Source organism: Lissotriton helveticus, chromosome 2_1 (genome assembly GCF_964261635.1).
Source record: "Lissotriton helveticus chromosome 2_1, aLisHel1.1, whole genome shotgun sequence".
Classification (NCBI taxonomy): domain Eukaryota; kingdom Metazoa; phylum Chordata; class Amphibia; order Caudata; family Salamandridae; genus Lissotriton; species Lissotriton helveticus.
Window position 1 is genome coordinate 688,184,300 of NC_136059.1, and position 16,666 is coordinate 688,200,965.

At 44.8% G+C, this 16,666-nt stretch overlaps 1 protein-coding gene across 4 annotated transcripts in view; it reads right to left on the bottom strand.

The window, feature by feature from the left end:
• Window positions 1-16,666, bottom strand: part of KIAA0825 (KIAA0825 ortholog) — a 2,250,404-nt gene that overhangs the window by 1,359,963 nt on the left and 873,775 nt on the right. For all 4 annotated transcript variants that reach the window (XM_078675385.1, XM_078675384.1, XM_078675383.1 and 1 more), the window contains exon 9: window positions 14,991-15,141. In XM_078675385.1, the coding sequence (XP_078531511.1) occupies window positions 14,991-15,141 (151 nt within the window). The remainder of the gene's footprint in view (window positions 1-14,990; window positions 15,142-16,666) is intronic.

Genomic DNA, 16,666 nt, shown 5'->3' on the forward strand with positions numbered 1-16,666 from the left:
CTGAGTATACCCTGCCACACTTAGGGCGAACAAAGCGATACAAAAGGGGATTCTGTCCATCAACTGTGTTTTTTGCAATTTTCACCCCGAGTGGGCTGGGTATGCTCAGACGTGAGTCCCAGGCTCTCCACACCACTGGAGTCAAGCTATCCAGGCTGAATGAAGGCTGATAGCCAGAAACCGGTCCTTGGATGCTTGATTCCGGTCTGGGAAAGACATGGCTTGGTAGTTCGGACTGGACTGTTCCCATGAGGCACAGGGTCAGAGCTGATTTGCATATAGCCAGTGTCTAACCCAGGGTGGTGTGGAGAGCAAAAAACGATGGATTTAGGCCCAGATCCTTGTACTGGGGTGAATGTATGACATTGTTCTACATTCTGTCCATCAACTGTGTTTTTTGCAATTGTCACCCCGAGTGGGCTGGGTATGCTCAGACGTGAGTCCCAGGCTCTCCACACCACTGGAGTCAAGCTATCCAGGCTGAATGAAGGCTGATAGCCAGAAACCGGTCCTTGGATGCTTGATTCCGGTCTGGGAAAGACATGGCTTGGTAGTTCGGACTGGACTGTTCCCATGAGGCACAGGGTCAGAGCTGATTTGCATATAGCCAGTGTCTAACCCAGGGTGGTGTGGAGTGCAAAAAAACGATGGATTTAGGCCCAGATCCTTGTACTGGGGTGAATGTATGACATTGTTCTACATTCTGTCCATCAACTGTGTTTTTTGCAATTTTCACCCCGAGTGGGCTGGGTATGCTCAGACGTGAGTCCCAGGCTCTCCACGCCACTGGAGTCAAGCTATCCAGGCTGAATGAAGGCTGATAGCCAGAAACCGGTCCTTGGATGCTTGATTCCGGTCTGGGAAAGACATGGCTTGGTAGTTCGGACTGGACTGTTCCCATGAGGCACAGGGTCAGAGCTGATTTGCATATAGCCAGTGTCTAACCCAGGGTGGTGTGGAGTGCAAAAAAACAATGGATTTAGGCCCAGATCCTTGTACTGGGGTGAATGTATGACATTGTTCTACATTCTGTCCATCAACTGTGTTTTTTGCAATTTTCACCCCGAGTGGGCTGGGTATGCTCAGACGTGAGTCCCAGGCTCTCCACACCACTGGAGTAAAGCTATCCAGGCTGAATGAAGGCTGATAGCCAGAAACCGGTCCTTGGATGCTTGATTCCGGTCTGGGAAAGACATGGCTTGGTAGTTCGGACTGGACTGTTCCCATGAGGCACAGGGTCAGAGCTGATTTGCATATAGCCAGTGTCTAACCCAGGGTGGTGTGGAGTGCAAAAAACGATGGATTTAGGCCCAGATCCTTATACTGGGGTGAATGTATGACATTGTTCTACATTCTGTCCATCAACTGTGTTTTTTGCAATTTTCACCCCGAGTGGGCTGGGTATGCTCAGACGTGAGTCCCAGGCTCTCCACACCACTGGAGTCAAGCTATCCAGGCTGAATGAAGGCTGATAGCCAGAAACCGGTCCTTGGATGCTTGATTTCGGTCTGGGAAAGACATGGCTTGGTAGTTCGGACTGGACTGTTCCCATGAGGCACAGGGTCAGAGCTGATTTGCATATAGCCAGTGTCTAACCCAGGGTGGTGTGGAGTGCAAAAAAATGATGGATTTAGGCCCAGATCCTTGTACTGGGGTGAATGTATGACATTGTTCTACATTCTGTCCATCAACTGTGTTTTTTGCAATTTTCCCCCCGAGTGGGCTGGGTATGCTCAGACGTGAGTCCCAGGCTCTCCACACCACTGGAGTCAAGCTATCCAGGCTGAATGAAGGCTGATAGCTAGAAACCGGTCCTTGGATGCTTGATTCCGGTCTGGGAAAGACATGGCTTGGTAGTTCGGACTGAACTGTTCCCATGAAGCACAGGGTCAGAGCTGATTTGCATATAGCCAGTGTCTAACCCAGGGTGGTGTGGAGTGCAAAAAAACGATGGATTTAGGCCCAGATCCTTGTACTGGGGTGAATGTATGACATTGTTCTACATTCTGTCCATCAACTGTGTTTTTTGCAATTTTCACCCCGAGTGGGCTGGGTATGCTCAGACGTGAGTCCCAGGCTCTCCACACCACTGGAGTCAAGCTATCCAGGCTGAATGAAGGCTGATAGCCAGAAACCGGTCCTTGGATGCTTGATTCCGGTCTGGGAAAGACATGGCTTGGTAGTTCGGACTGGACTGTTCCCATGAGGCACAGGGTCAGAGCTGATTTGCATATAGCCAGTGTCTAACCCAGGGTGGTGTGGAGTGCACAAAAACGATGGATTTAGGCCCAGATCCTTGTACTGGGGTGAATGTATGACATTGTTCTACATTCTGTCCATCAACTGTGTTTTTTGCAATTTTCACCCCGAGTGGGCTGGGTATGCTCAGATGTGAGTCCCAGGCTCCCCACACCACTGGAGTCAAGCTATCCAGGCTGAATGAAGGCTGATAACCAGACACCGGTCCTTGGATGCTTGATTCCGGTCTGGGAAAGACATGGCTTGGTAGTTCGGACTGGACTGTTCCCATGAGGCACAGGGTCAGAGCTGATTTGCATATAGCCAGTGTCTAACCCAGGGTGGTGTGGAGTGCAAAAAAACAATGGATTTAGGCCAAGATCCTTGTACTGGGGTGAATGTATGACATTGTTCTACATTCTGTCCATCAACTGTGTTTTTTGCAATTTTCACCCCGAGTGGGCTGGGTATGCTCAGACGTGAGTCCCAGGCTCTCCACACCACTGGAGTCAAGCTATCCAGGCTGAATGAAGGCTGATAACCAGACACCGGTCCTTGGATGCTTGATTCCGGTCTGGGAAAGACATGGCTTGGTAGTTCGGACTGGACTGTTCCCATGAGGCACAGGGTCAGAGCTGATTTGCATATAGCCAGTGTCTAACCCAGGGTGGTGTGGAGTGCAAAAAAACAATGGATTTAGGCCCAGATCCTTGTACTGGGGTGAATGTATGACATTGTTCTACATTCTGTCCATTAACTGTGTTTTTTGCAACAGAATCACTAACAGCAGTGGTCTGTTCTCCCTTCGTTACACACATGCTCGAATAATGGAATACCCAATCAATTGCTGAAATATTGACATCTATTAGTTGGGACCCTTCCCTAGTACCATTAGAGATAATATTTCAAAAACGATGGTGATCTTTACAGCTAGCAGCTAGCAGGAGAATTTTCCATTTGTCCCTTTACCTTTCTTTCTTTGCATCAATAAGGGCCTTTTATGGCTATGCCTGGCCACCCAAATCAGGGGCCTGTCTTGCTCCATAATTGCTTTGACCAGTTGGACTTGACATCCCTGTAACATTTGTTGTAACAGGTCAGAACATGCTTCCTCTCAATTGTATGCCTGATTTCAACAAAGAAAAGGCTCCATAATTTCATGGACAGCCCAATATGAGTCCCAGAAATGACACCCAATGATTCTTCCCATACTTTTAAAAGGATGGGCACCATATTCTCCATCCCTTTAGCCAAGATATGTCTGACCTATGACCTTTTGCGAAGTCTCCATAATGCACCATTTAATCCTACGCCTATTGCTAAAGATCCTCTGTCTCTTGTACAACACTTCTCCACAATGGTCAGCCTGTTCAATTAGGTTTAGGTTCAGCTTAAGGACCAAAGCATTATAATTGCTATCCTGTTGAGGCACAACATGCATGTCTTCGAGGAGTGGCCATGAATTGAGACCCAAAGGAAACTAATCAATCAAGCTGATTGACTTTGGGTGATTAAATGTATGGGCCCCTAACCGATCTGAACTGGAAGACACCTAGTTGTCCATTACTTCACTGGCCACACTTCATTTCACAGCCTTTAAATCACTCAATACAGAGAACATATTGGAATAAGCTACATGACCGGGTATAATCATTGGATACTGGTGTTGAAATGGAGGGAGGAGAGGTGGCCTATAAACAAAACCAATAGGGAGAGCAACCACCATTGTTTTAACAGGGTTGTAAAGTGCCTTTGGGCTCAAGATATTACATAAGCATGCTGGTCTATGAAAATTTAAAACAACACAGTCCCCTTTAATATCTTTCTTGAACTGTTCCACTCACTCCTGGCCATTATCATTTAATTCAAACCTGAGCATTAAAATGCTTGTGCTTTAAAAGCCAATCAGCAGATTTATTACGTAATTCGTCCCAAGACTCTTGCTGCCCAATCTTCAACAGGAATACCCCAGCCAGAATTAAGACATAGGGGCAGGCGGCAGGAGGAAGGCTCAGATTATGGGAGCATGTGGCGGGCGAACAACTACCAGCGGCCGGTAAGAATGGTACTGTGGTGGGAGGGGCAGTGAGGATTTTATTGGCCTGGGGATGAACACCAGCCTGAGTTATTCCACTGTCCTGGTATAACATCTGTGAGTGGTCTAGGGGTCTTGTCAGATAATAGGGTTGGGTGCTAGCACTAGTTTGATGGTTGCTAGGGGCTATGTTCACCAGGGCTTGTGGATCACAAGTAACAAAGCAAACCCATGTGCACTTTAAATGTTCTTGTAAGGATTTGTTAAAGGCTGGAAGAACAACATTTTCAAGATTTTCAAGGTGGCCTATCACTACTGGTTTCAGTTTGTCTTCCAGTATTTTCCCACATTTATTGCACAATGTTGCAGGGTCAGGGAAACCAGGAGCTGTAAATTATCAGTCTGGCATTCAGCATTTTGAAGCAGCGATATGGTCGGTGGTTGAATCCATGAAAGCAATTGGTTCTTACGGCCCTTATTAAAGGGGGTTGTTTCCTTTTGTTGCCCTCATTCCCTCCCAGTTGCCCTGTCCTCTTCACTGCTACAAAAGGAGACTGTTGCTGTAATGGGGGACTACGCAATGCTAACTTTGGATTAATTACAGTTTCCGAACTAATATCCAGGCCAGCGGGGACTGGCAAGGACGAGGCCCTCCCTTCAGCTGAATTACTGGTGCTTACGCTATCAAAGTCAGAAACAAAAACCATCAGTGCTCTGCAATTAAGGGAAAGTCTGCTTTCAGTCAATTCTTTAATAATTATAAGATCTTTTTTGCTTGATTAATAAAAATCATTGCAATCAAAACATCTTCACAATCACACAATATGAAAAAAAAAATGTACCTTATATAATATTAACAATGTACCAATACATTCATCTTATGTCATAAAACCAGTCCAGTTCACCATACATTGAACATGCAAAACAATTAATTATAAAATCTATCAAACATGGGCTAGATCATGAAAGAAATAGTAATTCCAAAATATAAAGTGCATCAATAATTACTGTAACAGGATATTGCCCATATTGAATATTAAAGTACCGACGTGCAATTATTAGTAATTTCATTGTACAAAAATAATTATAAAGTGCATCAATAATTACTATAACAGAGTAGCTTCAGTTATTACATTTCTAATTATTAACCTAGCAGCATGAACACAAAGTCTACAAAATATCAAAATAACTGTGCAAAAGTCTCTTAAGTTCAAGGGATATAAATATAATACATCTCAAACTGACTATACCAAAATAAATTCGGCTGCATGTAAAAATTTTATCAATTGGCATAACAATGGGATCGACTCACCAGATAAAGATCTAATAAGTGCTTGGCGAGCTGATCTAACCCTGATCTTCAAACATAGGGGTTTCAAGAAGATACGCCGAATGGAATGTTAATCAATTTCGGACACACGCATGCTATATGAACTAATGATTCTTGTGGACATCCGCATTGTCTACACTTAGTATCTGTCCACTGCTGAATCCAAGTCTGTGTGCCCTCTTTTGTAAGATTTATTACCATTAGTGTATTTTAAAAAAAATTGCTGAGAAATGAGCAGTCAGATATGGCTGAATACGTAAAAACTGGTATGAGTTAATCACATACCATGCCTGGATTTTTCCTACGTGTGCTTTTTCATCCAACTTAAGGGATTCAGGTTTGATTTGTTTTTTTAGGATTAACTTATAATTGGGCATTTTCAATTCGTGGGCACTATTTGCAGACCACAATCCCTTAGGCAAGCTGAAATATGAGATCTCCAGTTAACAGCATAACCAGAATTATTTATTTCTAGCCAGCAATTGTTCCATGGGGAAGCAGAAAAAAACAGAGTACATACATTTCAAAAAGGCTCCTTCTGACAACAAACACTGTCTTTGGAGACCAAACTCTAATCTTATTCATGCTTGGCCTACTGACCTGGAGATCCGAAAAGTTGATTTGAAGGCCTTAACTACCAGTAAATCTAAGAGCTTTGCATCTTTCCCTCTATAAGGCTTTTATGACTAAGAATATGATCATAAGATTGACAATTCAACGATTTTTTCAAACAATTAAAAGCATGCATTAAAACTACAGTTTTTGAACCACACCCCTAAAGATCTATATGCTTTAACAACTTCAATTGGCCCTCCAAGTATTAAAATTCTGTTTAGCAGGTCCAATTTTAATGATTTTCGTTTTTTTAACATTCAGTTCAAGGCCATTTGTTTGTATATAGTCAATAAAAGCATGTATGAGTCTTTTTGGGCCAATAGGAGTGTGGCTCAGAAGGATAGAATCATCAGCATATTGGAGGTGGCTCATTTGCAACTCTCCTCACTTTGGGGCATGAGCATTAACATAGTCTAATTGCTCAAAAAGATCTGATAAAAATAAGTTAAAAAAGCAAGGGGCAGGCCATTATATAGTCTCTAATTTTCCGTGATAAAGAACTACCATCACCCAGCCTGACTTGAACCCAGGTATCCGTATACAAAAGGATAATAGCCTTCAACAGTTTTCCTGGGATACCCCAGCCAAGCAATTTTTGCCATAACGAATTCAGAGGCACTGAACCAAAAGCTACCTTTAGATCTATAAAGGCAAAAAATATATATATATTTTTTTAAGCAGCCCGCTACGCAAGTAAAGTAAGTGCCAACAGGTTGGTAGTGGTAGATTGCCCTTCTGAAAACCAGTTTGGTTAAGCGGAATGTTTTCATGCATAGCAGCTTTTTCCAATTCTCTCAACAGACTTTAGTCAATAGCCTTAGCATCAACATCAATCACCTGCAATCAAGATGGCCGCCGGGTAGGAGCTGCCTGAGGGAGCTCCCCGTGCCTGGGGTCCCTTGGCCGGGTATATCCCTGCTGGCAGCAGCCATCGATCGTCTCTGGGACAAGAAGTTCAAGAGTGACTGGATGTGCTGGTTTCCACCCGGTGATCACCGTTGTGTCTGGCCGGGATCACAGCGGGTGCCCCGGAGCAGTCTCGGCAGCGTCGGAGAGCGGAGAGGGGCTTCGGATCACGGATCAGCGCGGTGTCCGGTCCGCACCACAACAGAGGAGCCCCATCGGCGTGGAGGGCTGTGGGAGGCTCGGGTCGGTGGTGGTGGCTGCCCCGAGGCATCAACGGCCGACACCGGGACCAGGGCGAGACGAACACCGGACCCCTCCCCCCACCCCCAGTCGGAGCAGATGCTGCGCCGGGACCGGGGGTCGAGGCAGCGACAGCGGACCCCTGCCCATCTGCAGCGGAGTGCACTGGCTCCGGGACCAGGACGTGACGAACACCGGACCCCTCCCCCCACCCCCAGTCAAAGCAGATGCTACACCGGGACCGGGGGTCGAGGCAACGACAACGGACCCTTGCCCATCGGCAGCGGAGGGCACTGGCTGCAGCACCGGGACCTGCGCGGATAGTTGGGGGCATGGGAAGTCTCCCGCCCGCTACGCATTAGAGGCATAGAGGGCAGCCGGCATTGAAAACGAAGGCGAGACGAACACTGGACCCCTCCCCCACTCCCGATCAGCAACAGCTGCAGATACTTTCCCGGGACTGAAGTCAACAACCACAACGGGCTGCGTGAACAGCCTAGGAGTTCTGGCGGACGGCGGACGTGACTCCCGGTTGCCCCCCCCCCCCCCCCTCTCATGCTGCTGCAAGGGCTCCAGGAGCAGTGATGCGGAGCAGACCGGCGGACCAACAGATTTCTTGCGGTGCTGGCGGGGACCGAGGATCGGGCATGGGGACTAGCACGCAGCCTGCCAGTAATTCACCGCATCCTACCTCACCTCCTGAATAGACCCTGCAAAATATGTTATCGGCAATACTACATCCTAAGCTCTAAGGCGCCACTGAGCTGAAAATAATCATAAGGTACTTTATTTACTCCACTCATTTCACATTTTTAAACCGCCATTGTTCACAAGGGCAGGGGTCACTAACTGAAACCATAAATCTCTGCCGGTATCTCCAGAGGCCCACGAGGCTCCTCGGCATATCTCCTCCACACAGGTCCAAAGCAATAACAACAAACAGAGGACTATGATTCCCCTTCTTGGCGGCCATCTTAGACTGTTCTTTCGCAGTGGCGGCCATCATGGACTAGTTCAGTTTCACTATTGGAGCAAGAGCTGAGACCAGACACATAGTCTAAGTTCTACTACCGCGCTCCTTACTTGCCTGTATCTTGTGATAGTGTCTGCCTTTTATTGCAGCCTTTCTACATCTACTTGTTTTTGCAACTGTCCTTACCTATAATGCACCGACTGCTACAACATATATTCTTGGATGCTTACAATGTACAACAATGTGTTTCTCTATGTACTGGCCCTATAACCTGTTATGAAATTGTTTCTTACCTGTAACGCACCGACTGCTTCCTCATATATTCCGGGGTGCCCACAGTTTACTCTATTTGGTCTTACGTAGTGGTCCTATAGCCTGTTTTACCTGTAATGCACCGATTGAGATGCTGGGATTGAGATTTCTGTCATGACCTCAAACTAATTAGTGTAAAGGGGCAGCTGAAATTCCAGGAGCCTAGTCCCAACAGCTCGACGACGTCGGAGGGCTGGAAGTGGTCCCCCGCTACACGGCGGAGGAGGGCGCTGGACATCGAATGCTGTCTTATGTAAATTGTTTCTTACCTGTAACGCACCGACTGCTTCCTCATATATTCCGGGGTGCCCACAGTTTACTCTATTTGGTCTTACGTAGTGGTCCTATAGCCTGTTTTTACCTGTAATGCACCGATTGAGATGCTGGGATTGAGATTTCTGTCATGACTTCAAACTAATTAGTTGTAAAGGGGCAGCTGAAATTCCAGGAGCCTAGTCCCAACAGCTCGACGACGTCGGAGGGCTGGAAGTGGTCCCCCGCTACACGGCGGAGGAGGGCACTGGACATCGAATGCTGTCTTATGTAAAGCGCGTTGATAACCTAATGGGTTCAAGATCCTGAAATGTGCAACGTAACTGATTCTATGTAAACTGCTGTGATAACATGTAACGGAACTGGTGCTATGTAAAGCGCTCTGATAACCTAATCGGTTCAAGTTCGCGCTATAGAAAACTCTAAAAAATAAATAAAAATAAAATCAGTTAACGAAGTTAAATGGTAGTTAGCTGGATTGTCAACCAGACCACTTTAATAAATAGGCTGCAGTATGCTACCTTGCAAAGATGCTAGCACAATTTCCAAAGTCAGTACTTCATTGAACAATTTGTGTAAAATTCCACCCCACATGTCAGCATGTCACTTGGATATGGCCGTCGCCTCCACCCACAGCAACCCTAGCAGGAACAATGGCTTGTGGACTGTAGTCTTAAAATTGTAGGTGACATACTTCAATAAAGTGACTGTCATGGCTGACAAAGAGGATGTTGGTGAGGTATGTTATGTTGATAAGAATGACCTGGAGACTGTTCTAGCGCAGCACTAGCTCCAGCGCCCAAATGCGTGATTTCTCCTGGCAGACCCTCTGCACTAAATGGACTTGAAAGGCTGGCTGACAAAGTTCTAGGCAACTACGTTTCTGGGCAATGTACAACAAGGAGGATCACAAACCTCCCCTGGCTTCTCTACAGATTAGCTCTTACAGACCAAATAGGCCAGACAAACCTGGCGAGCCCAGAACCAGCCCTCAGCAGGTAACCATGCAGGTAGTTCTGCTCTCTACAGGTATCTCAGACCCAGTCTACCACCTGGACCAGAAATCACAACTGCCCTACCCTACGCTCTGCCGCATGCACAGATTTTACCGGCTCCCCGGGAGAGCTGAGGGCAATGACGGCAGAGAGCTAACGGTCTGGCCAGCGAATGAGAAAATAGAGTCTGAGCTGGGAACCGGCTTGAAGCTTACAGATGTGCCAATGTGGTTGAGACGTAGAAGGCAAAATCCTCCTGCAGCAACAGTTGTGTCAGCAGTTACGGCAGACAACCCCACGAAACACAGCAACATGGCTTGTATAGCTCCATATGCCCCTGTATGCACCGTAAATTATTCTCAAGTTCTCCAAGCCAAGAGCATCCAGCCAAGAACAACTTAACTCTCAGAAAGTGATCTGACCATCTCGGCATCCATCTCGGCGTATGGGGAGGGTGTGTGGGCAGGCACGAGCACGGTATCTCAGAAACAAGGAAACAAGGGGAGGAGACTGTGCTATCTGATCTTAAGCCTTTTTTATCTCATCATTAAATGAAACCTACGTCCCCTAAGCTGCTCTCCCCCCCTCCACTACAGCTTCCCTAAATAATCTCACCATGCCCACATTTACAGGCACCAAGAGTCCTTAACATTGGTAGTCATTTGGTACTTTTACTTACAGCGCCAAGTACGTCTATATTTATATAACAGAGTTTAAGATATGTATAAATAAAAGACAATGATGTGTGGCTTTAGTTGTATATAATTTGGTCGCATAAACTCTAAAGCCAAATAGTTCTCCCAATACTTTCACAGAGAATTCAATGGAAATGCGAAATTAAACCCAAATAAGTGCAAATCTGGAAAGGAGTATTCGCTAAGCATAATACTCTTGCGTTTTATAATACACTGCACTGACAACGCATTTAAGTCAAAAGACATTTACATCACGTTTTAGTAACACTGCATAAGTGAACTACTAGGACTGCCCCTCAAACCTTACAGTAAGACAGAAGCTTGTGAGTAAAGGGACTGTAGTGACAAGACAGACAGTATCCCTTCCACTGGAAAACCATTCTCTTAGCCTCTTGGGCCTAGCTAAATTTCGCCCAATATGTTTTTGCTGTACCCTCTAAATTACTGAAACAGGTGATGGGAGAGCTCCAAGAATATGTGGAGCATTCTTAACAGGCCAGTTTGCAGTCAGGTTTTGGAACAGATTTGATAGTTAGATCTCTTTTTTAGATAAACTGTGCATGGTTGTTGGTGTCAGTTTTTACTAGTTCTCTCAGTTGCCTTTGATACTGTCGATCATCAGAATTGGATGCTGATCTCCACCTTACTCAAAGCGTCTGAGAATGGATAAAAATGATTTTTGTTTGACAGATCTCAGGCAGGTCATTTGGGCACATTTACCTTTAGTGGAGGCTTCGGCACGAGGGATCTGCCCTACTGTTTTCTTGCCCTTTTTATTATACCACCAGTAAATAGCAGGCCATTATTCACTAATGATATAATAAAATAAATTCACAACGTCTCTGCAATTGAAGGTCATTCAGGAGCCTGAGGCAGTGAATTTGTATGATGGCTGGTGGAAGAGCTTAGAAGCACCTGCACTAGCCCATCAGTCAAATGCTGCCTGAGTCCCAGCTCTTGTCTAAGGGCCCGACATTGCCTCAAGCCTTCATAATTATGATACACTACAGTGTCCCAGTCGCTTTAGGCTTCTTCTTATTGTACCCATGGCTAACCAGGCTGTCACCTCACCCCCTCTAACCTTGTCACATGGCTAAGTGGTTAGGGTTATTACTAATCCCGTTTCACTCTGTGACTATTTGGGAGAGGGTCGGAAGAAAAAGCAAGAGGCTAAAAGCTGGCACCTGGCAGACTGGAGGTATGTCTTGGCATCAGGAATGACAACCATGTCTTCTTTGAGGGAGGAGGGATGGGAGAGAACCAACCATGACAAAATGCTGGCCCGGACATACAAGAGGTCATTTTTGACATATGGGACACCAATGGCAACATTCTGGCATACTGTACATAATTCTAGGTATAAGCAGGTATCCATGACATATGTGAGACTGCCATGACTCCCACAAAAAAATACTGCCATAGCTCAATGTAGATAATTATTAACATATCTGCAGCACTCACTGCACATTTGGAAAAATGGGGTTAAGTCCTTGGGAGCATCAGACGTCATTTCCTGGCATACCATGAAAGTACTTGAATATTTTAATGAGTAACATTTCAGAGACTATGGCATTTGAGCAAACATATGTTAAAAATCTACTTTAAAATGACTATTTAACTGTTTTTTTTTTATTAGTGTGAGGGAAAAAGTATCCGTCCATTTTCTAGGCCCACATAGAAGAAATCAGGCTTGCTTGCCGAATTGGCCTTCTATTCCATTGGGCATGTCCCGGTTACCTGGAGCCCTTGATGGGCTCTTTTGAAAGCTCAAAGCCGCTCGTAGTGCCTCTGCCACTTTACCCATCTCCCCGAGGTAAACTGCAGCAGGCATGGGTGGCTTTAACAGAAAAGGAAAGGGAAGGAGGAAAAAGGCAGAGAGAAAGCGATCAAAAATTGATGGAGGACAGAGAGGAAGAGAGCCTGAATGAATGGATGGAATGAGAGAGACGGCATGAGGAGATCAAGGGAGTGGGGCTGGTTTGAGCATTGTTGCCAGAGCTGCTTTTGGCTACCCAGTCCAGCCCTGCTTCTCTCGCTCTGGAATTCTGGGCATTACACCACATGCAAAGATCACCAACCACCACTGTCCATCTCCTCATTTGGATCAGCTCAGTGGAGGGGTAAATCCTCAACTTATTGTTTTTCCATCCCTACATGTAACTTTTGGCTCTCGGCTGCCTGAGATGTTAATCTACTTTTTCACGTATGCAGAGAATATTAGATGCATTCGTGAGATGGTCTTACATATCTGCTATTCATTGGCCCTTGCTCTATGAATTGCTGAATGAATGAAAACCAACTTTAGTTACAACTCATCGACATGGAAGCCAATAAAAAGGACAGCAGACTTGGTCTACTTCGGTGGAACCCTGGACTCATACGGAAATGTTCAATTTATATAATTTCTTTGAACTAAATCTACAATCAGCCCCGTATGCAACAAAAATGGTAGGTGAATTTGAGATAATAAAATCTTCACACAATATCCTCGGGACAATGAAATCAAACATTTGTCTAAAACATTTTACCAGCTCCACATCCAATAAGATTTCTAGATGTTCATGGGTTTTCCTGCGCTCCTGTGAATTTACATTAATCATTGCTTCTTTCCACTTACACTTGCTGCCACTCCCAAGATTGGAAATGAGACCTTACACACCTGGCCTTCAAATACAAAACAATCAAACCTTTTTGGTCCAAGATTCGGAGTTGTATTAAAAAATGGCTTCCAGTCTACATTCTACACCACTGTCGTCTGTTTAGGAGTCCATGCTATTTAAGACATTTAGAACCTGGGCAGCAGAGATGGCCTTCTCCTAAACTTATTTTCATCATGGCTCGAAACAATACTAGCAAATTGGAGAAATTTAGGTCAGATCACAGTTCATTATTAGTAGGCCTGGCAGTGTTATAAATAGTATACAAATAAAGCCTAAACGCACTCTGATCTAATCTGTAAAAATACCACTTTGTAGCACTTGAGAAGCTTTTCATCAGAAAAGCAAACCTCACTGATTATCCATTGATACTGTGGTAATTGCTCTGACATGAACCCCCATGATAGGTCAGTATTTTGACAAATGTTAAATCTTTATTAAATCTTTTTTATATGTGTGCGCACCATAGGTTAATATGTCAACATGTTTTCACCACTGGTTGTGTATGGTAGTTTACTGTGCAATAGTAACCTTCGATCCTGAGTACGTCATCCTCATGCAAGTTAAATGTCCTCTAGACTTTTCTTTCCTTCCTGAAACACTCTGAGCACCATGGACTCAGATTGTTCATTCTGCATGTACTTTTTGGTTTAATGTTTACAATATTTGGCCCTATAAACTCTGTTTTCCAATAGTAGCTGTATCATTTTGATCGTAGTATGCGCTCCAATACAGAAAAATATACACATATAGCATATTTTACTTTTATTATGAAATGTCGTTCCAGCACGTATGATACCCACTCTTACCCATGTGCCACAGCCTGAATCACCTGTTTTCAGTTTACTTAACCCCTTCCTTATCCATGAAAAATGGCACGGCGAATTCATCTCTTGTTGCCAATTACAACAGTAGGCATAGCGCATTCCACTCTTTTTGCCACTTCCAATATTTAATGCAGTTGAGGATTAAAGCAATAACTTTATTCCCATTTGAATACCAACAATAAGTCATAAATTAGATCCTTAGCCAGCTGACCTACATTGTGCTATTATGAAACTCTTGCAGAACAGTAAGGGGTTTGTTCATCATAGCAGCATCTTGACTCGGAAAAATGCGGGATAAGACCAAGAGGAAAGTAGAAAGACAAGGGGAAAAGTAGAAGGAGAAAAGAAAAGAAAAGGGTGTGATGTTTCAGTGCATCAATATAAAAAAGCATTATTTAGTAAACCCTTTTCTCAATGTGCCCCAAGCACTTGCAATTTGAAAGCACTTAGAAGCCGGCTTGGGGTAGCACCGGGCAATGGGCTCAGTGACGTAGTAAGGGGGGTGCGGTGGTTGCGGGCCGCCCCTGGTGTCATCACTAAGGGGGGTGACAAAAATATGTGTTTTAAACACATATTTTTGCCATTTTGTGAAGTCGGGGGTGACAAGTGTCATCACCGAAGGGGGTGACAAATTGGCAAAATATTTCCGCACCCGGTACCACCTGACCTTGCTGCGCCACTGAATGGGCTATCATGGTCAATCATTCCTTTGCAAAGGCCGCCATTTTAGATGCACAGCATGCACTAATGAAAAGGTTTCAAGAGCTCTGTATCCAAGCCCCAGCCAGCACCATGTGCAGGTATCCTGAGATTATGCTTCGGATTAGTCTCGTCGAAGACAGGCAGTAAAGCATGTTTGAGTAAAAGGGAGTGATAGTAAACTTAGCATCGCACCTCGTAAAAGGCTTTCTTGTCCTCCCAGTGGTGGCTTTCGGCATCCTGCAGAACACTCGTAGCACAAACTGTGACGCAGTAACTCGTAATTTGAGCCCGGAGCGCGCTGATGAATTCATGATATCTCTGGACGGGCACCAGGAACAGAGGCCTGCACCGAAGGAAGGATCAAAGAGACACAGGTTAGGAGCCAGGGCAGCAGGAGGCAGCTGCTAGCGTCAACGCCACAAGTGGTTCTCATTATTAGGTATCAATCATGCATTTCCTCTCGGCTCTAGAGAGCCTACCTCCAATCACTTAAAACCAGAACAAACCCCAAACGCGCTGTTTTTAGTTTCACAGGTTGTTTGCAAGAACGCATCTGTTCTTGCAGCCGCGTGGCCATGCACCAGGCAGCTAGCTCGGGCAGCACAGCACGACCTTTAAAAACTAGAACACACTGTTTACTGTTTGTCTTCATGATGAACAAAGGCCAGTGGGATACGACGCCTTTACTTTACTCTTCCCCTTCCATCAATATCTTTCCACAGCCCACAGTTCTGAATGTTTATAACTGTTAGCTACTTTAAAATTTTCTTGAAAGATGGTTAGGAAATGTCCATAGAGGTAGCTTCTCCCTAACGTTGATGTATCTCAAAGTACCACGTGATGGTAATACTCTTATATGCTCAGCTAAAAAATGTAATGTTAATTATAAATCAATATAGTGGTCAGAGAGGAAACTAACGCAACAGGATTTGTTAAAATACTAAATCAACCTCGGCTCCATGGGAGCGTTAAAATTGTCCGAAAAGGAAACAAAACCAGTGAGCAAACTAGTTTGCTTAAACAAGAGGGCAAGATATTAAATATACGAGTCACACTGAGCTGTTACTCTTTGCTGTTTTGTATAATGTCTCAAATACACACAACTGCCTTTTATTTTCATCACTCTACTCTCTCCGTGTTAAGTTCTACCGTCTCATCATCATTCGTTCTCAGGGGATCGGTGCACCTCCCCTTGGACATCTTACCCATGTAGGCCTCTCATTCACATGAACTCAAACGACCCACTGTTCCGAACCCAACCACAAAACTCTGTGCGAAGAAAAGCCGAACTGAACTCAAATAAGCACCTTCACTCGAATGTTTGTTTTCTGCAAAACATTTTCTAATTGGGTTTATTAATTTTCCTTTGAACACTATACAAAATAGAGAGTAACATATCACTACATAATGCATTCACATTTCGGAGACTTCATGTCCACACTACGAACACATACTCCACGCCAGGGGCTAACACCACCTCCGCCCTCTGACTTTTCATCATATAAGAGAAGGCCTTCATTGTTCAAGGTGGTCTAGTATCTGGGGATTCAGACAACTTAACCAGCACCCCTTCCCCATTCGGCGAAGTCGTCCATTAACGTTTCTCCTCTTAGAGGATTTTTAAAAAAAAGATAGATTTTTTTTTTAATAACTTGCAGTGTGACATGAAGACTATAAAGAACACAGCAGGTAAGCAAAAGGTTACAGCAGTACACATAAATCAAGCAATAGGCCAAAACCATAACAAAATAGAGGGACCAACAGCTCTACGAGCAATGAGCAGGTCGTTAAACTCCATGATGGCCACAAGGTGTGGTCGAGCAAACAGGGTGGAAGAAAACTAGCTAGTTTCTGATGGTGTATACAAG